The sequence below is a fragment of the Acipenser ruthenus genome, chromosome 30, assembly GCF_902713425.1.
Source record: "Acipenser ruthenus chromosome 30, fAciRut3.2 maternal haplotype, whole genome shotgun sequence".
NCBI lineage: Eukaryota > Metazoa > Chordata > Actinopteri > Acipenseriformes > Acipenseridae > Acipenser > Acipenser ruthenus.
The window spans coordinates 2,464,076-2,480,480 of record NC_081218.1 but is presented as its reverse complement, the minus strand read 5'-3'; the positions used below and the strand labels follow the sequence as shown (position 1 = coordinate 2,480,480).

At 44.0% G+C, this 16,405-nt stretch overlaps 1 protein-coding gene across 1 annotated transcript; it reads left to right on the top strand.

Moving 5' to 3' along the window:
- Positions 1-239: 239 nt before the first annotated feature.
- Positions 240-15,291, top strand: LOC131702719 (uncharacterized). Its single transcript, XM_059004525.1, has 19 exons — positions 240-554; positions 1,608-1,770; positions 2,247-2,396; positions 2,910-3,070; positions 4,343-4,519; positions 4,701-4,842; positions 5,377-5,564; positions 5,899-6,040; positions 6,419-6,600; positions 7,186-7,193; positions 7,705-7,987; positions 9,263-9,425; positions 11,386-11,535; positions 11,699-11,859; positions 12,910-13,086; positions 13,268-13,409; positions 13,767-13,954; positions 14,345-14,486; positions 14,956-15,291. The coding sequence occupies exons 1-19, from the start codon at positions 360-362 to the stop codon at positions 15,138-15,140; spliced, it is 3,099 nt and encodes a 1,032-aa protein (XP_058860508.1). The 5' UTR covers positions 240-359; the 3' UTR covers positions 15,141-15,291.
- Positions 15,292-16,405: the final 1,114 nt, after the last annotated feature.

Here is a 16,405-nt window from a genome sequence, read left to right as displayed (position 1 = left end):
GGCTCTCAATATGTCATTAAAAAGTTTCACACACACACTCATATACAAAGAGTCTCAAGACTTACTGACTGTGGGCATTGCGGTGTTAAGCAAAACAAGTATGTCACAGCTTGGCTTCTTTGTTAAGGTGGGCCAGACTTTGTTTTCCTGATAGGGTCTAACAACACCCCCCCCTTCCTCCTCCTCCTCATCCTCCTCCTCCTTCTCCTCCCCCCTCCCCAACAAATACTGTGATGCCACACCTGCTCCCTCCCCTCTCCTGAACCTCCAGAGGCACAACTCTGTTGCACCTGCTTATCTGCGTCACACTCTCTCCGAAAGCTACCTTCGTGCAACAGGTTCTCGCTGACCTTGGCTTCATGGATCTTGTGTTTCTGCTCGAGTCCAACGCCCTTTCGGTTCTCCTGGGGTTGGTTGTGTTGCTGGTCCTGGTTTTAATGAGCCGCGGGTCAAGCGGTAAGACCAGTAGGCTGCCCCCCGGACCCTCTCCCTGGCCTGTACTCGGGAACTTGCTGCAGGTGGATTTGAAGAAGCCGTACAAATCTTACCTAGAGGTAAGCGATACTCCTATTGAATTCCATTTCTTCAATGTGAGCGCCGACTTCAGTCCTCGGTATGCTGTTTAGCAATAAGAGACGCGACACACCTTTAAGGCGCTGTTGTTTGAAGATGACACCCGCTCACATTAAAAACATAGATGCAAAGTACGAAACGATGACCTTACAGTCAACAAAATTGCACAAGTGGACCTGCATATAGGGTTCCATGCACATAAAAGTGAAGCACAGTATTTCTGCAGCTTTAACATGCTTTTCCCATGGCTGTACAATATGTACCGTACAGCGTTTCTAAGGTTACAGGCAGGTATTATAATTCCTGATTTGATCTACTTGAACAGGTAAATACCTGTTATGCAGAGCAGCTGTACTTAAGTGGTTTAACAATAGTACTGTGAAGATTGAGGTTGCAAACAAGTACAGTGTGTCCTTACCAGCCAAAACAAGATCTTCTATAAAGCAGGTTATTTTGGAAGAGTTCTGAATTGGCAGTGCCCTGTATTCTTAATATGTTTTACCAGACCTCTCTGTGCTTTACAATGCTTCCCTATGCTTTACCAGCCCTCTCTGTGCTTTACAATGCTTCCCTATGCTTTACCAGACCTCTCTGTGCTTTACAATGCTTCCCTATGCTTTACCACACCTCACTGTGCTTTACAATGCCTGCCTATGCTTTACCAGACCTCTCTGTGCTTTACAATGCTTCCCTATGCTTTACCAGACCTCTCTGTGCTTTACAATGCTTCCCTATGCTTTACCACACCTCTATGTGCTTTACAGTGCTTCCCTATGCTTTACCATACTCTCTGTGCTTTACAATGCTTCCCTATGGTTTACCAGACCTCTCTGTGCTTTACAATGCTTGCCTATGCTTTACCATGCATTCAGTGTGCTTTACTACACTTTGCTGTGCATTTACTACAGTACACTTTCATAAGGGTAGCGAATGGACAGCTGGTAAGATTTAAGGAGCTGTTTTTGCAAGCTAGGACCGCTTTGCAAAGGACGGTGGACGTACAGCCCCCTAACATGCAGGCGTTTCCTCCCCAGCTCAGTCAGAAATATGGTTCGGTGTTCACAGTGTGGTTGGGTCCGAAGCCGGTGGTGATTCTCAGCGGTTACGAGACGATAAGGGACGCTCTGGTGAACCAAGCAGAGGAGTTCAGTGGGAGAGCCAGCTACCCCACATTACTGAGAGTGACCGGTGGTTATGGTAAGGAACTTTTAATGGTAGATCCAACACTAATGGCTGTATAATTCAACCAGGCTTTGCACTTGGGGTTTTATATGTTAACAGAACCCCCTGAGATGTAATAAGTTGAATTACTTAGCCTCGATTGTACCTATAATTGCGTCTTGCTGTTAACAACCTTCTCTGTCTGTGTATAGTGTAATCACTGAAGCCCATATCTTATTCGACGTACACTTTTGAGCATTTTATTTAGGCCAGCGTGTGCCCTCAGACAAAATCGACAACTTTTCACGTACAGGATTCAAACTACAATTGCATGACTTCTGGCTGCAGTGCTGTAATTCAGAGCTGCGGAGGATCCTGCTGTAAAGCTAGCTATTCATGTCTCCCTCAGTTTCCTGGAGTTATCTTTTGAGACAGAAGAAATATTCCAGATAGGAATGAAAGTGTCAAGCAATACTTTTTTTCTCTGTGCTGTTCTCCATACTCGCCACTAGGGGTGCTGGTCAGCAGCGGGGAGAGGTGGAAACAGCTCCGCAGGTTTTCCATCACCACGCTGAAGAATTTCGGGATGGGACGAAGGAGCATTGAGGAGAGAATCCAAGAGGAAGCAAAGTCTGTGGTTGAGGCCTTTGCAGAAAAAGGAGGTAGGCTGTTTGGAAAGCGACATTAGTTTAGCTTTAGTGTATTCACTTTGTGCCCACAGGACCAGCTCAGGTACACCATCGTGCAGACCCAAGTAGATCATAATTAACTAACAATACAACAATAAAGTAATTCCAAGCAATTACTATACAGCCACTATATGTTAGATTCTGTTTCCTTACCTGAACTTTAGACTTGAACGTGTTTAAAAAGAGGACATACTGGAATTTCTGCAACGAATCAAAACACCTGTCATGACAAGGCCTCTATTAGATGATGGTTACTTCTGTTGTGAGACACATGAACTCGGAGCAGACTGAATAGATAACCGCGCAATGTAAAAACCATGCAGATGAACTCTACATCTGACACGCATATCTTTGGCAATGGTTAAATCGTTTTATAAAAATGTAACTCTTAGAAAATATAAACTTTTAAACTCCAAACTATTAACATGCCTACTTCATGGAACGGCACACAGTTTGACTTTCAAATTATTGTCTGATCTTTCACAGGAGCTCTTTTTAACCCCAAATTCATCCTCTACAACGCGGTCTCCAATGTCATCTGCTCCATTGTCTTTGGAAAGAGGTTTCAATACAACGACGAACAGTTCCAGCATCTTCTGCTGACAATAGACAGCTATTTCAAGGTTCTCAGCAGCTCCACTGGAATGGTAATGTGTTATTGTGAAGTGAGCATGCTTGCACAACACGTTTGAGATCACTGTGCAAGGTGCAGACCTGCACGCTTATAAGTGTCCCACAGTACAAGCACAGCAAAGTGCAATAAAGCACAGTGACAGCATGGTACAGCATATGTAAGTATTATAAAGCACACAGGTATGGTAAAGCATAGGGGAGCATTGTAACGCACAGAGAGGTATGGTAAAGCATAGGCAAGCATTGTAAAGCACAGAGAGGTATGGTAAAGCATAGGGAAGCATTGTAAAGCACAGAGAGGTACAGCATATGTAAGTATTATAAAGCACACAGGAATGGTAAAGCATAGGGGAGCATTGTAACGCACAGAGAGGTATGGTAAAGCATAGGCAAGCATTGTAAAGCACAGAGAGGTATGGTAAAGCATAGGGAAGCATTGTAAAGCACAGAGAGGTATAGCATAGGAAAGCATTGTAAAGCACAGAGAGGTATGGTAAAGCATAGGGAAGCATTGTAAAGCACAGAGAGGTGTGGTAAAGCATAGGGAAGCATTGTAAAGCACAGAGAGGTATGGTAAAGCATAGGGAAGCATTGTAAAGCACAGAGAGGTATGGTAAAGCATAGGGGAGCATTGTAAAGCACAGAGAGGTGTGGTAAAGCATAGGGAAGCATTGTAAAGCACAGAGAGGTGTGGTAAAGCACAGGAAAGCATTGTAAAGCACAGAGAGGTATGGTAAAGCATAGGGAAGCATTGTAAAACACAGAGAGGTATGGTAAAGAATAGGGAAGCATTGTAAAGCACAGAGAGATCTGGTAAAGCATAGGCAAGCATTGTAAAGCACAGAGAGGTGTGGTAAAGCATAGGGAAGCATTGTAAAGCACAGAGGTGGGAAAAACTGCAAAATCACTGCAATAATTTTATTGCAGTGATTTTGCAATAATAAGTTATTTAAAGTAAAAGGGACAGTAAACACTTTACATTTGCTGTGTATTTACATAGTAGTTCAGTATTTTTGCATGATATGTGCAAGTACACAATTGTATCAGAAAAAGGATAGGGTAATTCAATTCCAAATAGACAGGCCTTTGTTTCATGAGTGCCTGGCATATTCGAGATGTTAGGTAAATCGTTATCACCAGTCACAGCTAAACTAATTAGATTGCATTCAATTTAGTTTTGTGTTAAAATATTTAATATCCATGACATTTGCACTATATTTGTGATGACAAAGACTGTATGATTTACAAACTCCTGCCTTCCTCCATCCCCTCCCCTCCCCTCGCAGCTCTACAACATGTTCCCCAATGTTGTCAAACACCTTCCTGGAACTCATAACAAGATGTTCGAAGAGATAGAAAATCTCAAGGCCTTTGTGAAGGAACAAGCTCAAAGCCGGGAGAAAGACCTGGACCCTGACTGCCCTGGTGACTTCATAGAGGCCTTCATGATCAAAATGCAACAGGTGAGACTCCCGTAGCCTTCACACAGTACGCGTCGGAGGGTGTCAGAGGCACTAGGGTCTCTTATGGAATGTGCAGTGTTTTAAAAGTTCCTCTCATTTTGGGGTGCTGACATTATTACCGCCGTACTGCTGAATCTAAGTATCAGCGCACCCCGACTTAACACTGTCGTCTCCCCTGTAGGAGAAAGACAACCCCGAGACTGAATTCCACTATGAAAACCTGGTGGCGACGGTGTTCAATCTGTTCTCTGCTGGGACAGAAACCACTGCCTCCACATTGAGACAGGCTCTGCTGATCATGATCAAGTACCCCCACATTCAAGGTATTAACTTTCTATTGCACGGCTACAAGGAGACAACACTCTGTGGTCTGAGGAAGGCACTAGCTGAAACAATTAATCATTTGCTGTTCTAGACTGCATATTAACAGGGGATAGGGAACATGTTTATTCACTGTTAATAAATCACCAGGATGGGAACATACAGATATACAAGTTAAGTATTAGTTACTTATGTTTTTACTAACATTAGGGTTACATTTGAATTGCAGTACCATTATTATTGAGGTTAGCTGTTCAGTGGTCCAGTACAGTGATGGAAATAAGGCTCCTTTTGCCTAGCCGTTTCATCCATTCCTGGTTTTGCTATGAGTTTAATAAGACACACCTGAGCTGGTACACTGTGGCTGATCAAGCTCGTAGTAAAACCTGGAATGGGTGAATCTGCTCTGCAGTAGGAGTCTTCTTGTTAATATCACTCTCCGCTCATCCCCACATTGAATTAGCTCTGGGACAAGTACCCCAGCATTCAAACTAACACTGCTGGCAGGCACTAAAATAAACACAATGATCTTTCAGAGAAGATTCATCGCGAGATCGACGCTGTGATTGGCTCGGAGCGAAGCCCCTCTTCCCAGGACAGGCAGCACATGCCCTACACAGACGCTGTGATTCATGAAGTCCAGAGGTCAATGGATCTTGCACCGACTGCAGTCCCTCACAAAGTGATTAAAGACACTGAATTCAAAGGATACTCCATTCCAGAGGTGAGCAAACGAAGCTCCATGCAAGGGGGGTGTTCTGATACCCGCCTTCAAGAAGTATTTAAAAATTGGCAGGTATTAGGCACACCCCTGCTCTGTGGCATGTCCACTTTAGAGGGAGTTACGAATTAGGAAACAATGGATTGGCTTGGCAGTGGGATTGGAGGGCACTCAAATTGTAGGGGTTGACTTCAAAATAGAACTTAAAACATTTGCAACTGTCTTTGTGTCATTGATTTGCGATGAAAAATAAATGTATGAAAAAAAACACAAATCAAAGACCGAACAAGGGTCAGTTTGGTCAGTCCTTCAGCCTCTTTGTGATTGGTTTGCCTAGGGGACCATGGTGCTGCCCCTGCTGTCCTCAGTCCTGTGTGACTCCAAGCTGTGGAAAACCCCTGACAAATTCAACCCCGAGCACTTTCTGGATGAAGACGGAGGCTTCAAGAAGAACGACGCCTTCCTGGTCTTTTCTCTAGGTGGGTAAAAGCATTATGATAAGTCACAGTTAGGTCCTGGTGACAAACAAACTTCTGTTAACCAAACTAACTGGGTCCCGGTGGTGTTTGGATACTTGATTTATGGCAGTGACATTTTACTACATGACTTTCCCAATCAAAGAACCTCCAAAAAAGATCTAATCCACCTGTACCTCTGAATATATAACCTACAGCAATGCAGTGTTCTGTAGGTACCAGAAATGGAGGGCTGGTTGGAGTATTTTCTTGGCAAGCAGGGCAGAAGAGCACAGCACACAGCAAGGCAGGTTAACCAGGGGCTGTTGGGATAACAGAAGGGTTTGGATCCTCAGTTTCACTGTAAGCTGTTTTCCTTTTCCCCCCCGTGGCTGTGCACAGGGAAGCGGGTTTGCCTGGGAGAGGGGCTGGCTAGGATGGAGCTTTTCCTTTTCTTCACCTCTCTCCTGCAGAAGTTCCGCTTCACCGGGACTCAGCCCCCGGAAGAGATAGACGTCAGCCCTGCTCTGAGCAGCTTCGGGAAACTGCCCAAAGCTTACGAGTTCTACGCCCACCGCAGGTGCTGAAGATGGGGCTGAGCAGAGATCAGACGCAACAGTATCCCCTTCACCCCCATCCCTGTAGTACTCTGCTTCTGCCACAAGAGGGAGGCAGCACAATGCATTATACTGTGTTATTCATTCAATAAAACATATTCCCTATCCGAATTAAGTGTGAGTTTGTAAAGTAACATAGGTCAATAATTTACTGGGGTCAATCTGAAAATGCAAATAGCCGTTCTCAGTACAACATGTCTTTCTCGAAGGCAGAGCCAGCTCTGCATTATTATTATTATTATTTGTTCATTTAGCAGACGCCTTTATCCAAGGCAACTTGCAGAGACTAGGGTGTGTGAACTATGCATCAGCTGCAGTGTCACTTACAATTGCGTCTCACCCCCAAGACGGAGCACAAGGAGGTTAAGTGACTTGCTCAGGGACACGCAATGAGTCAGTGGCTGAGGTGGGATTTGAACCGGGGACCTCATGGTTACAAGCCCTTTTCTTTAACCACTGGACCACACAGCCTCTATCATAGCTGATCTAAAGACAGTGTGACTAGTGATCTAGGCTGTGTTACATATAACTGGCTTGTCAAACTTGCACAAGTTTGGGAGGTGAGACTGTTAATCACAATTTGCTTCCAATCGTCTTTTAAGACGCTTGGTGTGGGAGTTAATTGCCATTGATTGATACTCCATTGTAAAGGTGAGGGAAGGAGAGCCTTTCTTGTTTGGAAACACTTCAATGAATGGATACATTCAGTACCTGCCGCTAAATACTTCTTAAAAGCAATTGCGAGTACCAGTATCGGAACACCCCTACAAAAGATGCAGTGCTGGAGTTCTCAAATCAGGCTCTCAATATGTCATTAAAAAGTTTCACACACACACACTCATATACAAAGAGTCTCAAGACTTACTAACTGTGGGCATTGCGGTGTTAAGCAAAACAAGTATGCCACAGCTTGGCTTCTTTGTTAAGGTGGGCCAGACTTTGTTTTCCTGATAAGGTCTAACAACCCCCCCCCCTTCCTCCTCCTCCTCATCCTCCTCCTCCTTCTCCTCCCCCCTCCCCAACAAATACTGTGATGCCACACCTGCTCCCTCCCCACTCCTGAACCTCCAGAGGCACAACTGTGGAGCACCTGCTTGGCTGCATCACACTCTCTCTGAAAGCTAACTTCGTGCAACAGGTTCTCGCTGACCTTGGCTTCATGGATCTTGTGTTTCTGCTCGAGTCCAACGCCCTTTCGGTTCTCCTGGGGTTGGTTGTGTTGCTGGTCCTGGTTTTAATGAGCCGCGGGTCTAGCGTTAAGACCAGTAGGCTGCCCCCCGGACCCTCTCCCTGGCCTGTACTCGGGAACTTGCTGCAGGTGGATTTGAAGAAGCCACACAAATCTTACCTAGAGGTAAGCGATGCTCCTATTTCATTTGACAGTCCATTAACGATCAGGGAACACTAGCTATTCCATTATTTTAATGCAAGCGCCGCAGACGCCCTTATCCAAGGCAACTTACAGGTGTTACAGGGCAGTACCGGGTTACAATATAAGATTCATATTTAAATATAGTATAGTTTACAGTAAGTGCAAATAATACTAATAGAAAACAATAAAATAGGATGCAGAAATTTAGGCTTGCAACACATTATCACTACAGTGAAACAGCAGTGCAATAATACATTAGCGTCAGTATGTTTAGCAATACGGGACATGACAAATATTAATGACGGAACGTATTTTCAAAGTGTTTTTACTTAACTGCGATTTTTTAAAATTTTTTTAAAGAGGTTAAAAAGCTGTTAACTGTACAAAACTAGTATAAAACAATCGAGTAATATAATCGGAGTTCTCCTAAGCAAAGTGTTTGTTTCTCACTTTGTAACATTACTGTGACGTTCTCTCCTTGCAGAAGAATAGGGGTTGATTTAAAGAATGGATGAAATGGTTTTGAAAGTATTTGCCCACTTTGCTCTCTATTTTTTTTAGTTTTACCATGATTTTTGAATGGTGTACGATGCATTTACTATCGTTTACCCAGGTTTGCCATGTTAATTGATAAACTTTACCATGGCATAGTTTGATATTATTTACAATACTTCCCTATGTTTTACCATACCTCTCTGTGCTTTACAATGCTTCCCTATGCTTTACCACACCTCTGTGCTTTACAATGCTTCCCTATGCTTTACCACACCTCTATGTGCTTTACAATGCTTCCCTATGCTTTGCCAGACCTCTCTGTGCTTTACAATGCTTCCCTATGCTTTACCATAACTCTCTGTGCTTTACAATGCTTCCCTATGCTTTACCATACCTCTCTGTGCTTTACAATGCTTCCCTATGCTTTACCAGACCTCTCTGTGCTTTACAATGCTTCCCTATGCTTTACCAGACCTCTCTGTGCTTTACAATGCTTCCCTATGCTTTACCAGACCTCTCTGTGCTTTACAATGCTTCCCTGTGCTTTACCAGACCTCTTTGTGCTTTACAATCCTTCCCTATGCTTTACCATGCATTCACTGTGCTTTACTACACTTTGCTGTGCATTTACTACAGTACACTTTCATAAGGGTAGCGAATGGACAGCTGGTAAGATTTAAGGAGCTGTTTTTGCAAGCCAGGACCGCTTTGCAAAGGACAGTGGACGTACAGCCCCCTAACATGCAGCCGTTTCCTCCCCAGCTCAGTCAGAAATATGGTTCGGTGTTCACAGTGTGGTTGGGTCCGAAGCCGGTGGTGATTCTCAGCGGTTACGAGACGATAAGGGACGCTCTGGTGAACCAAGCAGAGGAGTTCAGTGGGAGAGCCAGCTACCCCATGTTATTGAGAGTGACCGGCGGGTACGGTAAGGAACTTTTAATGGTAGAGCCAACACTGATGGCTGTGTAATTCAAGGAATAATTCAAGCTTCACTCTTGTGGTTTTATCAGGACACCCCGAGATGGAATGACAGTCTTACATTATAAAGCATATAGCAGAAATCAACCAATCACAGTGCAGTATTTGCCAAAACTCCAGTACCTCTTACCCTGTTTGCAAATGTTATCCTGTGCATAGAACACCACACCTAATTGCAATTGTCAAAAATAAAAACAAAACAAACACACACACACACTTGGTCCTTTTCGTAAAATGGATCATCCTATTAACTTCACTGCTGCAACCAGAGAACTATGAATTAACAGAGAAAACATTAGTACAACTACTCATGAGGCACTTTAGTAGCAGCATGCTTACCAGAACAGCTGCATTAGAATTATGGGATCATCAGCCCTATAAACATGTAGGGGTACTTTGAAGAGTAAGTAACGAGGTTCTGACAAACATAGCGTTACACGTCCCCAGTTGTTGCTACAACTGTTTAAATAGCGTACCTGTCATTTTTCTGTTCCTTGTTAACATCCTGACAACTTTTAAAGTCTGTTTCAAAGCTCTTTTTCAAAATGTCTGCTCTAGTGCACTGATAGCGTCAGGATTGTTGCTCACACTGTCAAACAGGCAACACAAAGATGACGATCCGTGACGTGGTACGGAACAGAAAAACCACAGCACTTATGTTTTTTTCCTCTTTCTTTTTAATCGCTCGTCCTGCAGTGATTGAGGACAGATCTCAAACCCCAGTGCACTAGAGCGGACATTTTCAAGAGCTTTGAAACAGACTTTAGTAAAAAATCTGATAGCCAGCTATGAACAATGCAGCACAGTCCGTGTAAATGAATAAGGAGCTTAAAAACATAAACATAGAAAATCATGTAACATGTTCTCAGAACGCTAGTAACAAAGCACAAAGCACCTCTGTTGACAAGTTTATTCAAGTACCAACATGATAATTCCAATTGACACATTCCAATGAATGCTTCAGTGATATCAGCGCTGGCAAGTCTGTGGAATGTTACTGAGAAGGAGATACAGTAGACTATGGTATGTGAAAGCTGGTTAGATTGTATTGAAATGCCTGCAGCAATGCAAGCCCGCAGCTGCAGAAACAGAAATTAGTATAACCATTTCTAAAAGTAAGATTTAAAACTCACTTAACCGTTTTGTATTTTTTTTTTTTTTTTTAAGTAACAGATTTATATATCTGTATTGGAATGATGTGTATGCGCACTGCTTTTGACCTGACCTGATAAAAGAAACAAGGACCAGGGGTCACAAATGGAGATTAGATGAAGGGGCATTCAGAACAGAAAATAGGAGGCACTTTTTTACACAGAGAATTGTGAGGGTCTGGAACCAACTCCCCAGTAATGTTGTTGAAGCTGACACCCTGGGATCTTTCAAGAAGCTGCTTTATGAGATTCTGGGATCAATAAGCTACTAACAACCAAACGAGCAAGATGGGCCGAATGGCCTCCTCTCGTTTGTAAACGTTCTTATGTTCTTCTTATGTTCTTGTATAGTATAAGCTGAATAAAGTTTTTATTACAGAATGTACTGGATTTTAGGGAGTAAATAGTTGCATTATCTGCAAGGTCACAATGTCTGAGGCTGGGAAGGACCAGCATTGTTCTGTTATTTTCAGTGATAAAGATTCAAAGCAAGCGAAATGAAGATAAGCAGATGTTACAACTAAGCAAGTATTACGAAACACTGATTGATGCAGAACAATTGGGTGAAGCCAAGAGTTCTGGTTCATATTGTATTTTAGAAGTATTATTTCCACTTACTGTAAACGACACTGTAGTATATATTAGTCTTACAATGTAACCGTTTACTGACCTGTAACACCTGTTAGTCGCCTTGGATAAATAAATTAATTAAATTAGAATGACTTTCTCTGTGGTGTTCTCCGTACTCGCCACTAGGGGTGCTGGTCAGCAGCGGGGAGAGGTGGAAACAGCTCCGCAGGTTTTCCATCACCACGCTGAAGAATTTCGGGATGGGACGGAGGAGCACTGAGGAGAGAATCCAAGAGGAAGCAAAGTCTGTGGTTGAGGCCTTTGCAGAAAAAGGAGGTAGGCTGTTTGGAAAGCGATGCTCTAAGCAATTTCGCTGGATAGATCTTTGACAATGCTTAATCATCACTCTTTGCCAAGAGTCTTTGGAAATATTTCAACTTTAAACTATTAGAATCTATACTTCATTCTTTTAAAGGACTTACGGTCTCCTCTTTCACAGGAGCTCTTTTTAACCCCAAATTCATCCTCTGCAACGCGGTCTCCAATGTCATCTGCTCCATTGTCTTTGGAAAGAGGTTTCAATACAACGACGAACAGTTCCAGCATCTTCTGCTAGCAGTAGAAAGCTATTTCATTGTTATCAACAGCACCACTGGAATGGTAATGTGTTATTGTGAAGTGATGATGTTTCCAGAACACGTTTGAGATCACTGTGCAAGGTGCAGAACTACACCCTTATAAAAGTGCCCCATAGTAAAAGCACAGCAGTATAATAAAGCACAGAGAGGTATGGTAAAGTATAGGGAAGCATTGTAAAGCACAGAGAGGTCTGGTAAAGCATAGGGAAGCATTGTAAAGCACAGAGAGGTATGGTAAAGCATAGGGAAGCATTGTAAAGCACAGAGAGGTGTGGTAAAGCATAGGGAAGCATTGTAAAGCACAGAGAGGTGTGGTAAAGCATAGGGAAGCATTGTAAAGCACAGAGAGGTATGGTAAAGCATAGGGAAGCATTGTAAAGCACAGAGAGGTGTGGTAAAGCATAGGGAAGCATTGTAAAGCACAGAGAGGTGTGGTAAAGCATAGGGAAGCATTGTAAAGCACAGAGAGGTCTGGTAAAGCATAGGGAAGCATTGTAAAGCACAGAGAGGTGTGGTAAAGCATAGGGAAGCATTGTAAAGCACAGAGAGGTGTGGTAAAGCATAGGGAAGCATTGTAAAGCACAGAGAGGTCTGGTAAAGCATAGGCAAGCATTGTAAAGCACAGGGAGGTCTGGTAAAGCATAGGGAAGCATTGTAAAGCACAGAGAGGTCTGGTAAAGCATAGGGAAGCATTGTAAAGCACAGAGAGGTCTGGTAAAGCATAGGGAAGCATTGTAAAGCACAGAGAGGTATGGTAAAGCATAGGGAAGCATTGTTAAGCACAGAGAGGTGTGGTAAAGCGTATACAAAAATAAATAGTAAGCTGTGGTAAATGCATAGTATGACCATGGGAAAGTCATGTGGAATATGGCAAAATGACCATGCAAAAGGGAAAATAAGATCCACAGACTCTTTTTGCAAATGCAATATATACACTTACAGTTCCAACAAAACTGTTCAGTGGAAATTTTACGGATAACGTAGCCTACAGTATAAGTGAGGTACAAAAATGGGTATTATTCCTTTGTAAGTGAGAGTAACTCCTGCCTTCCTCCATCCCCTCCCCTCGCAGCTCTACAACATGTTCCCCAATGTTGTCAAACACCTTCCTGGAACTCATAACAAGATGTTCGAAGAGATAGAAAATCTCAAGGCCTTTGTGAAGGAACAAGCTCAAAGCCGGGAGAAAGACCTGGACCCTGACTGCCCTGGTGACTTCATAGAGGCCTTCATGATCAAAATACAACAGGTGAGACTCCCGTAGCCTTCACACAGTACGCGTCGGAGGGTGTCAGAGGCACTAGGGTCTCTTATGGAATGTGCAGTGTTTTAAAAGTTCCTCTCATTTTGGGGTGCTGACATTTTTACCGCCGTACTGCTGAATCTAAGTATCAGCGCACCCCGACTTAACACTGTCGTCTCCCCTGTAGGAGAAAGACAACCCCGAGACTGAATTCCACTATGAAAACCTGGTGGCGACGGTGTTCAATCTGTTCTCTGCTGGGACAGAAACCACTGCCTCCACATTGAGACAGGCTCTGCTGATCATGATCAAGTACCCCCACATTCAAGGTATTAACTTTCTATTGCACGGCTACAAGGAGACAACACTCTGTGGTCTGAGGAAGGCACTAGCTGAAACAATTAATCGTTTCTATACTGTATATATCAGATGTTCAGTGGTACAGTACAGGGATGGAAAAAGACCAGTTGCATAGCACTTTGATCCATTCCTGGTTTAATAAGACACACCTGTGCTTGCTACCTGCACACTGGGGCTAATCAAGCTCATAGTAAAACCTGGAATAGGTAAAACTGCTCTGCATTAAGTGGGTTATTTACATCCCGGGTCGTATTTGTCTTTCTTTTGTGTCATGTTTGGTGGTGCTTAAAAATTGCAGGCATTAAATAAACACAATGATCTTTCAGAGAAGATTCATCGCGAGATCGACGCAGTGATTGGCTCGGAGCGAAGCCCCTCTGCCCAGGACAGGCAGCACATGCCCTACACAGATGCTGTGATTCATGAAATCCAGAGGTCAATGGACCTGACACCCACTGCAGTCCCTCACAAAGTGATTAAAGACACTGAATTCAAAGGATACTCCATTCCAGAGGTGAGCAAACAAAGCTCCATGCAAGTTTTCAATCAAAAACTATTACATTTAGGCTAGGAGGTAGTCTCTGTACTTTTCAGAAACACAGCCAAGATATGTGAATGTATATCCATATCCAATGCCACTGTTGCATGCTGTGTCTCCTCATCGCGCTACAGCGCACCATACTGGCCAGACGACTGGTGAGCTCAGGCAGACACCTGCAGGGCTGGCCTTTGTCCTCCAGAGGCCAGTAGATCACTGACATCCGCTCTCGAGTAACGAGGCAATACAGTATGTAAGATATTGCAACTGTTTCTGATGAAAAATAAGTATCAAAAACACAAATCAAAGACCGGACAAGGGTCAGTTTGGTCAGTCCTTCAGTCTCTTTGTGATTGGGTTGTCTAGGGGACCATGGTGCTGCCCCTGCTGTCCTCAGTGCTGTCTGACCCCAGGCTGTGGAAAACCCCTGACAAATTCAACCCCGAGCACTTTCTGGATGAAGACGGAGGCTTCAAGAAGAACAACGCCTTCCTGGTCTTTTCTCTAGGTGGGTAAAAGCATTATGATAAGTCACACCCCCACTGGAACCTATGAGGAACAGCCACATTTTTAGATCTTGCACTCAGAACGTCCGTGACAATCCATTTTGAACATTTAAACCACAATGCACGCGATATAAACAAGTACAGTAATATTAGGATTTTGTCCACTTTTTATTCAGAGCTTGTGGCTTGTGTTGTGTTTCCCAGTGTTTGGTGGCTTCCTCTAATCAAGTTCAGAGTGTATTTTCTCTTGCACTCTTTGTAGGACAGACATAGCAAAGAGTGCGCGAGAACGAAATGCGCCAGCAACTTGATTCGAGGTCACCACTTCACACGTGGACACAGACAACCGAGGGGGCTGTGCACCGCACGCAACGAGGCAGGTTAACCAGGGGCTGTTGGGATAACAGAAGGGTTTGGATCCTCAGTTTCACTGTAAGCTGTTTTCCTTTTTCCCTCCGTGGCTGTGCACAGGGAAGCGGGTTTGCCTGGGAGAGGGTCTGGCTAGGATGGAGATCTTCCTTTTCTTCACATCTCTCCTGCAGAAGTTCCGCTTCACCGGGACTCAGCCCCCGGAAGAGATAGACGTCAGCCCTGTTCTGAGCAGCTTCGGGAAACTGCCCAAAGCTTACGAGTTCTACGCCCACCGCAGGGGCTGAAGATGGGGCTGAGAAGAGATCAGACGCAACAGTATCCCCTTCACCCCCATCCCTGGTCTGTTCCCTGTAGTACTCTGCTTCTGCCACAAGAGGGAGGCAGCACAATGCATTATACTGTGTTATTCATTCAATAAAACATTCCCTATCCGAATTAAGTGTGAATTTGTAAAGTAAAATAGGTCAATATTTTACTGGGGTCAATCTGAAAATGCAAATAGCCGTTCTCAGTACAACATGTCTTTCTCGAAGGCAGAGCCGGCTCTGCATTATTATTATTATTATTTGTTCATTTAGCAGACGCCTTTATCCAAGGCAACTTGCAGAGACTAGGGTGTGTGAACTATGCATCAGCTGCAGTGTCACTTACAATTTCGTCTCACCCCCAAGACGGAGCACAAGGAGGTTAAGTGACTTGCTCAGGGTCACGCAATGAGTCAGTGGCTGAGGTGGGATTTGAACCAGGGACCTCCTGGTTACAAGCCCTTTTCTTTAACCACTTTACCACACAGCCTCCATCATAGCTGATATAAAGACAGTGTGACTACTGATCTAGGCTGTGTTACATATAACTGGCTTGTTAAACTTGCACAAATTTGGGAGGTGAGACTGTTAATCACAATTTGATTCCAATCGTCTTTTAAGACGCTTGGTGTGGGAGTTAATTACCATTGATTGATACTCCATTGTAAAGGTGAGGGAAGGACAGCCTTTCTTGTTTGGAAACACTTCAATGAATGGATACATTCAGTACCTGCTGGTAAATACTTCTTAAAAGCAATTGCGACTACCAATATCGGAACACCCCTACAAAAGATGCAGTGCTGGAGTTCTCAAATCAGGCTCTCAATATGTCATTAAAAAGTTTCACACACACACACTCATATACAAAGAGTCTCAAGACTTACTAACTGTGGGCATTGCGGTGTTAAGCAAAACAAGTATGCCACAGCTTGGCTTTTTTGTTAAGGTGGGCCAGACTTCATCCTCCTCCTCCTCCCCCCTCCCCAACAAATACTGTGATGCCACACCTCCTCCCTCCCCTCTCCTGAACCTCCAGAGGCAAAACTCTGGAGCACCTGCTTGGCTGCATCACACTCTCTCTGAAAGCTAACTTTGTGCAACAGGTTCTCGCTGACCTTGGCTTCATGGATCTTGTGTTTCTGCTCGAGTCCAACGCCCTTTCGGTTCTCCTGGGGTTGGTTGTGTTGCTGGTCCTGGTTTTAATGAGCCGCGGGTCAAGCGGTAAGACCAGTAGGCTGCCCCCC

Bases quoted from the DNA above. Each gene is read 5' to 3' on its own strand.
- LOC131702719 (XM_059004525.1), top strand. From the start codon at position 360: ATGGATCTTGTGTTTCTGCTCGAGTCCAACGCCCTTTCGGTTCTCCTG. The intron at 4,520-4,700 runs GTGAGACTCCCG...TCTCCCCTGTAG, and splicing joins TCATGATCAAAATGCAACAG to GAGAAAGACAACCCCGAGAC. The intron at 6,041-6,418 runs GTGGGTAAAAGC...GGCTGTGCACAG, and splicing joins CTTCCTGGTCTTTTCTCTAG to GGAAGCGGGTTTGCCTGGGA.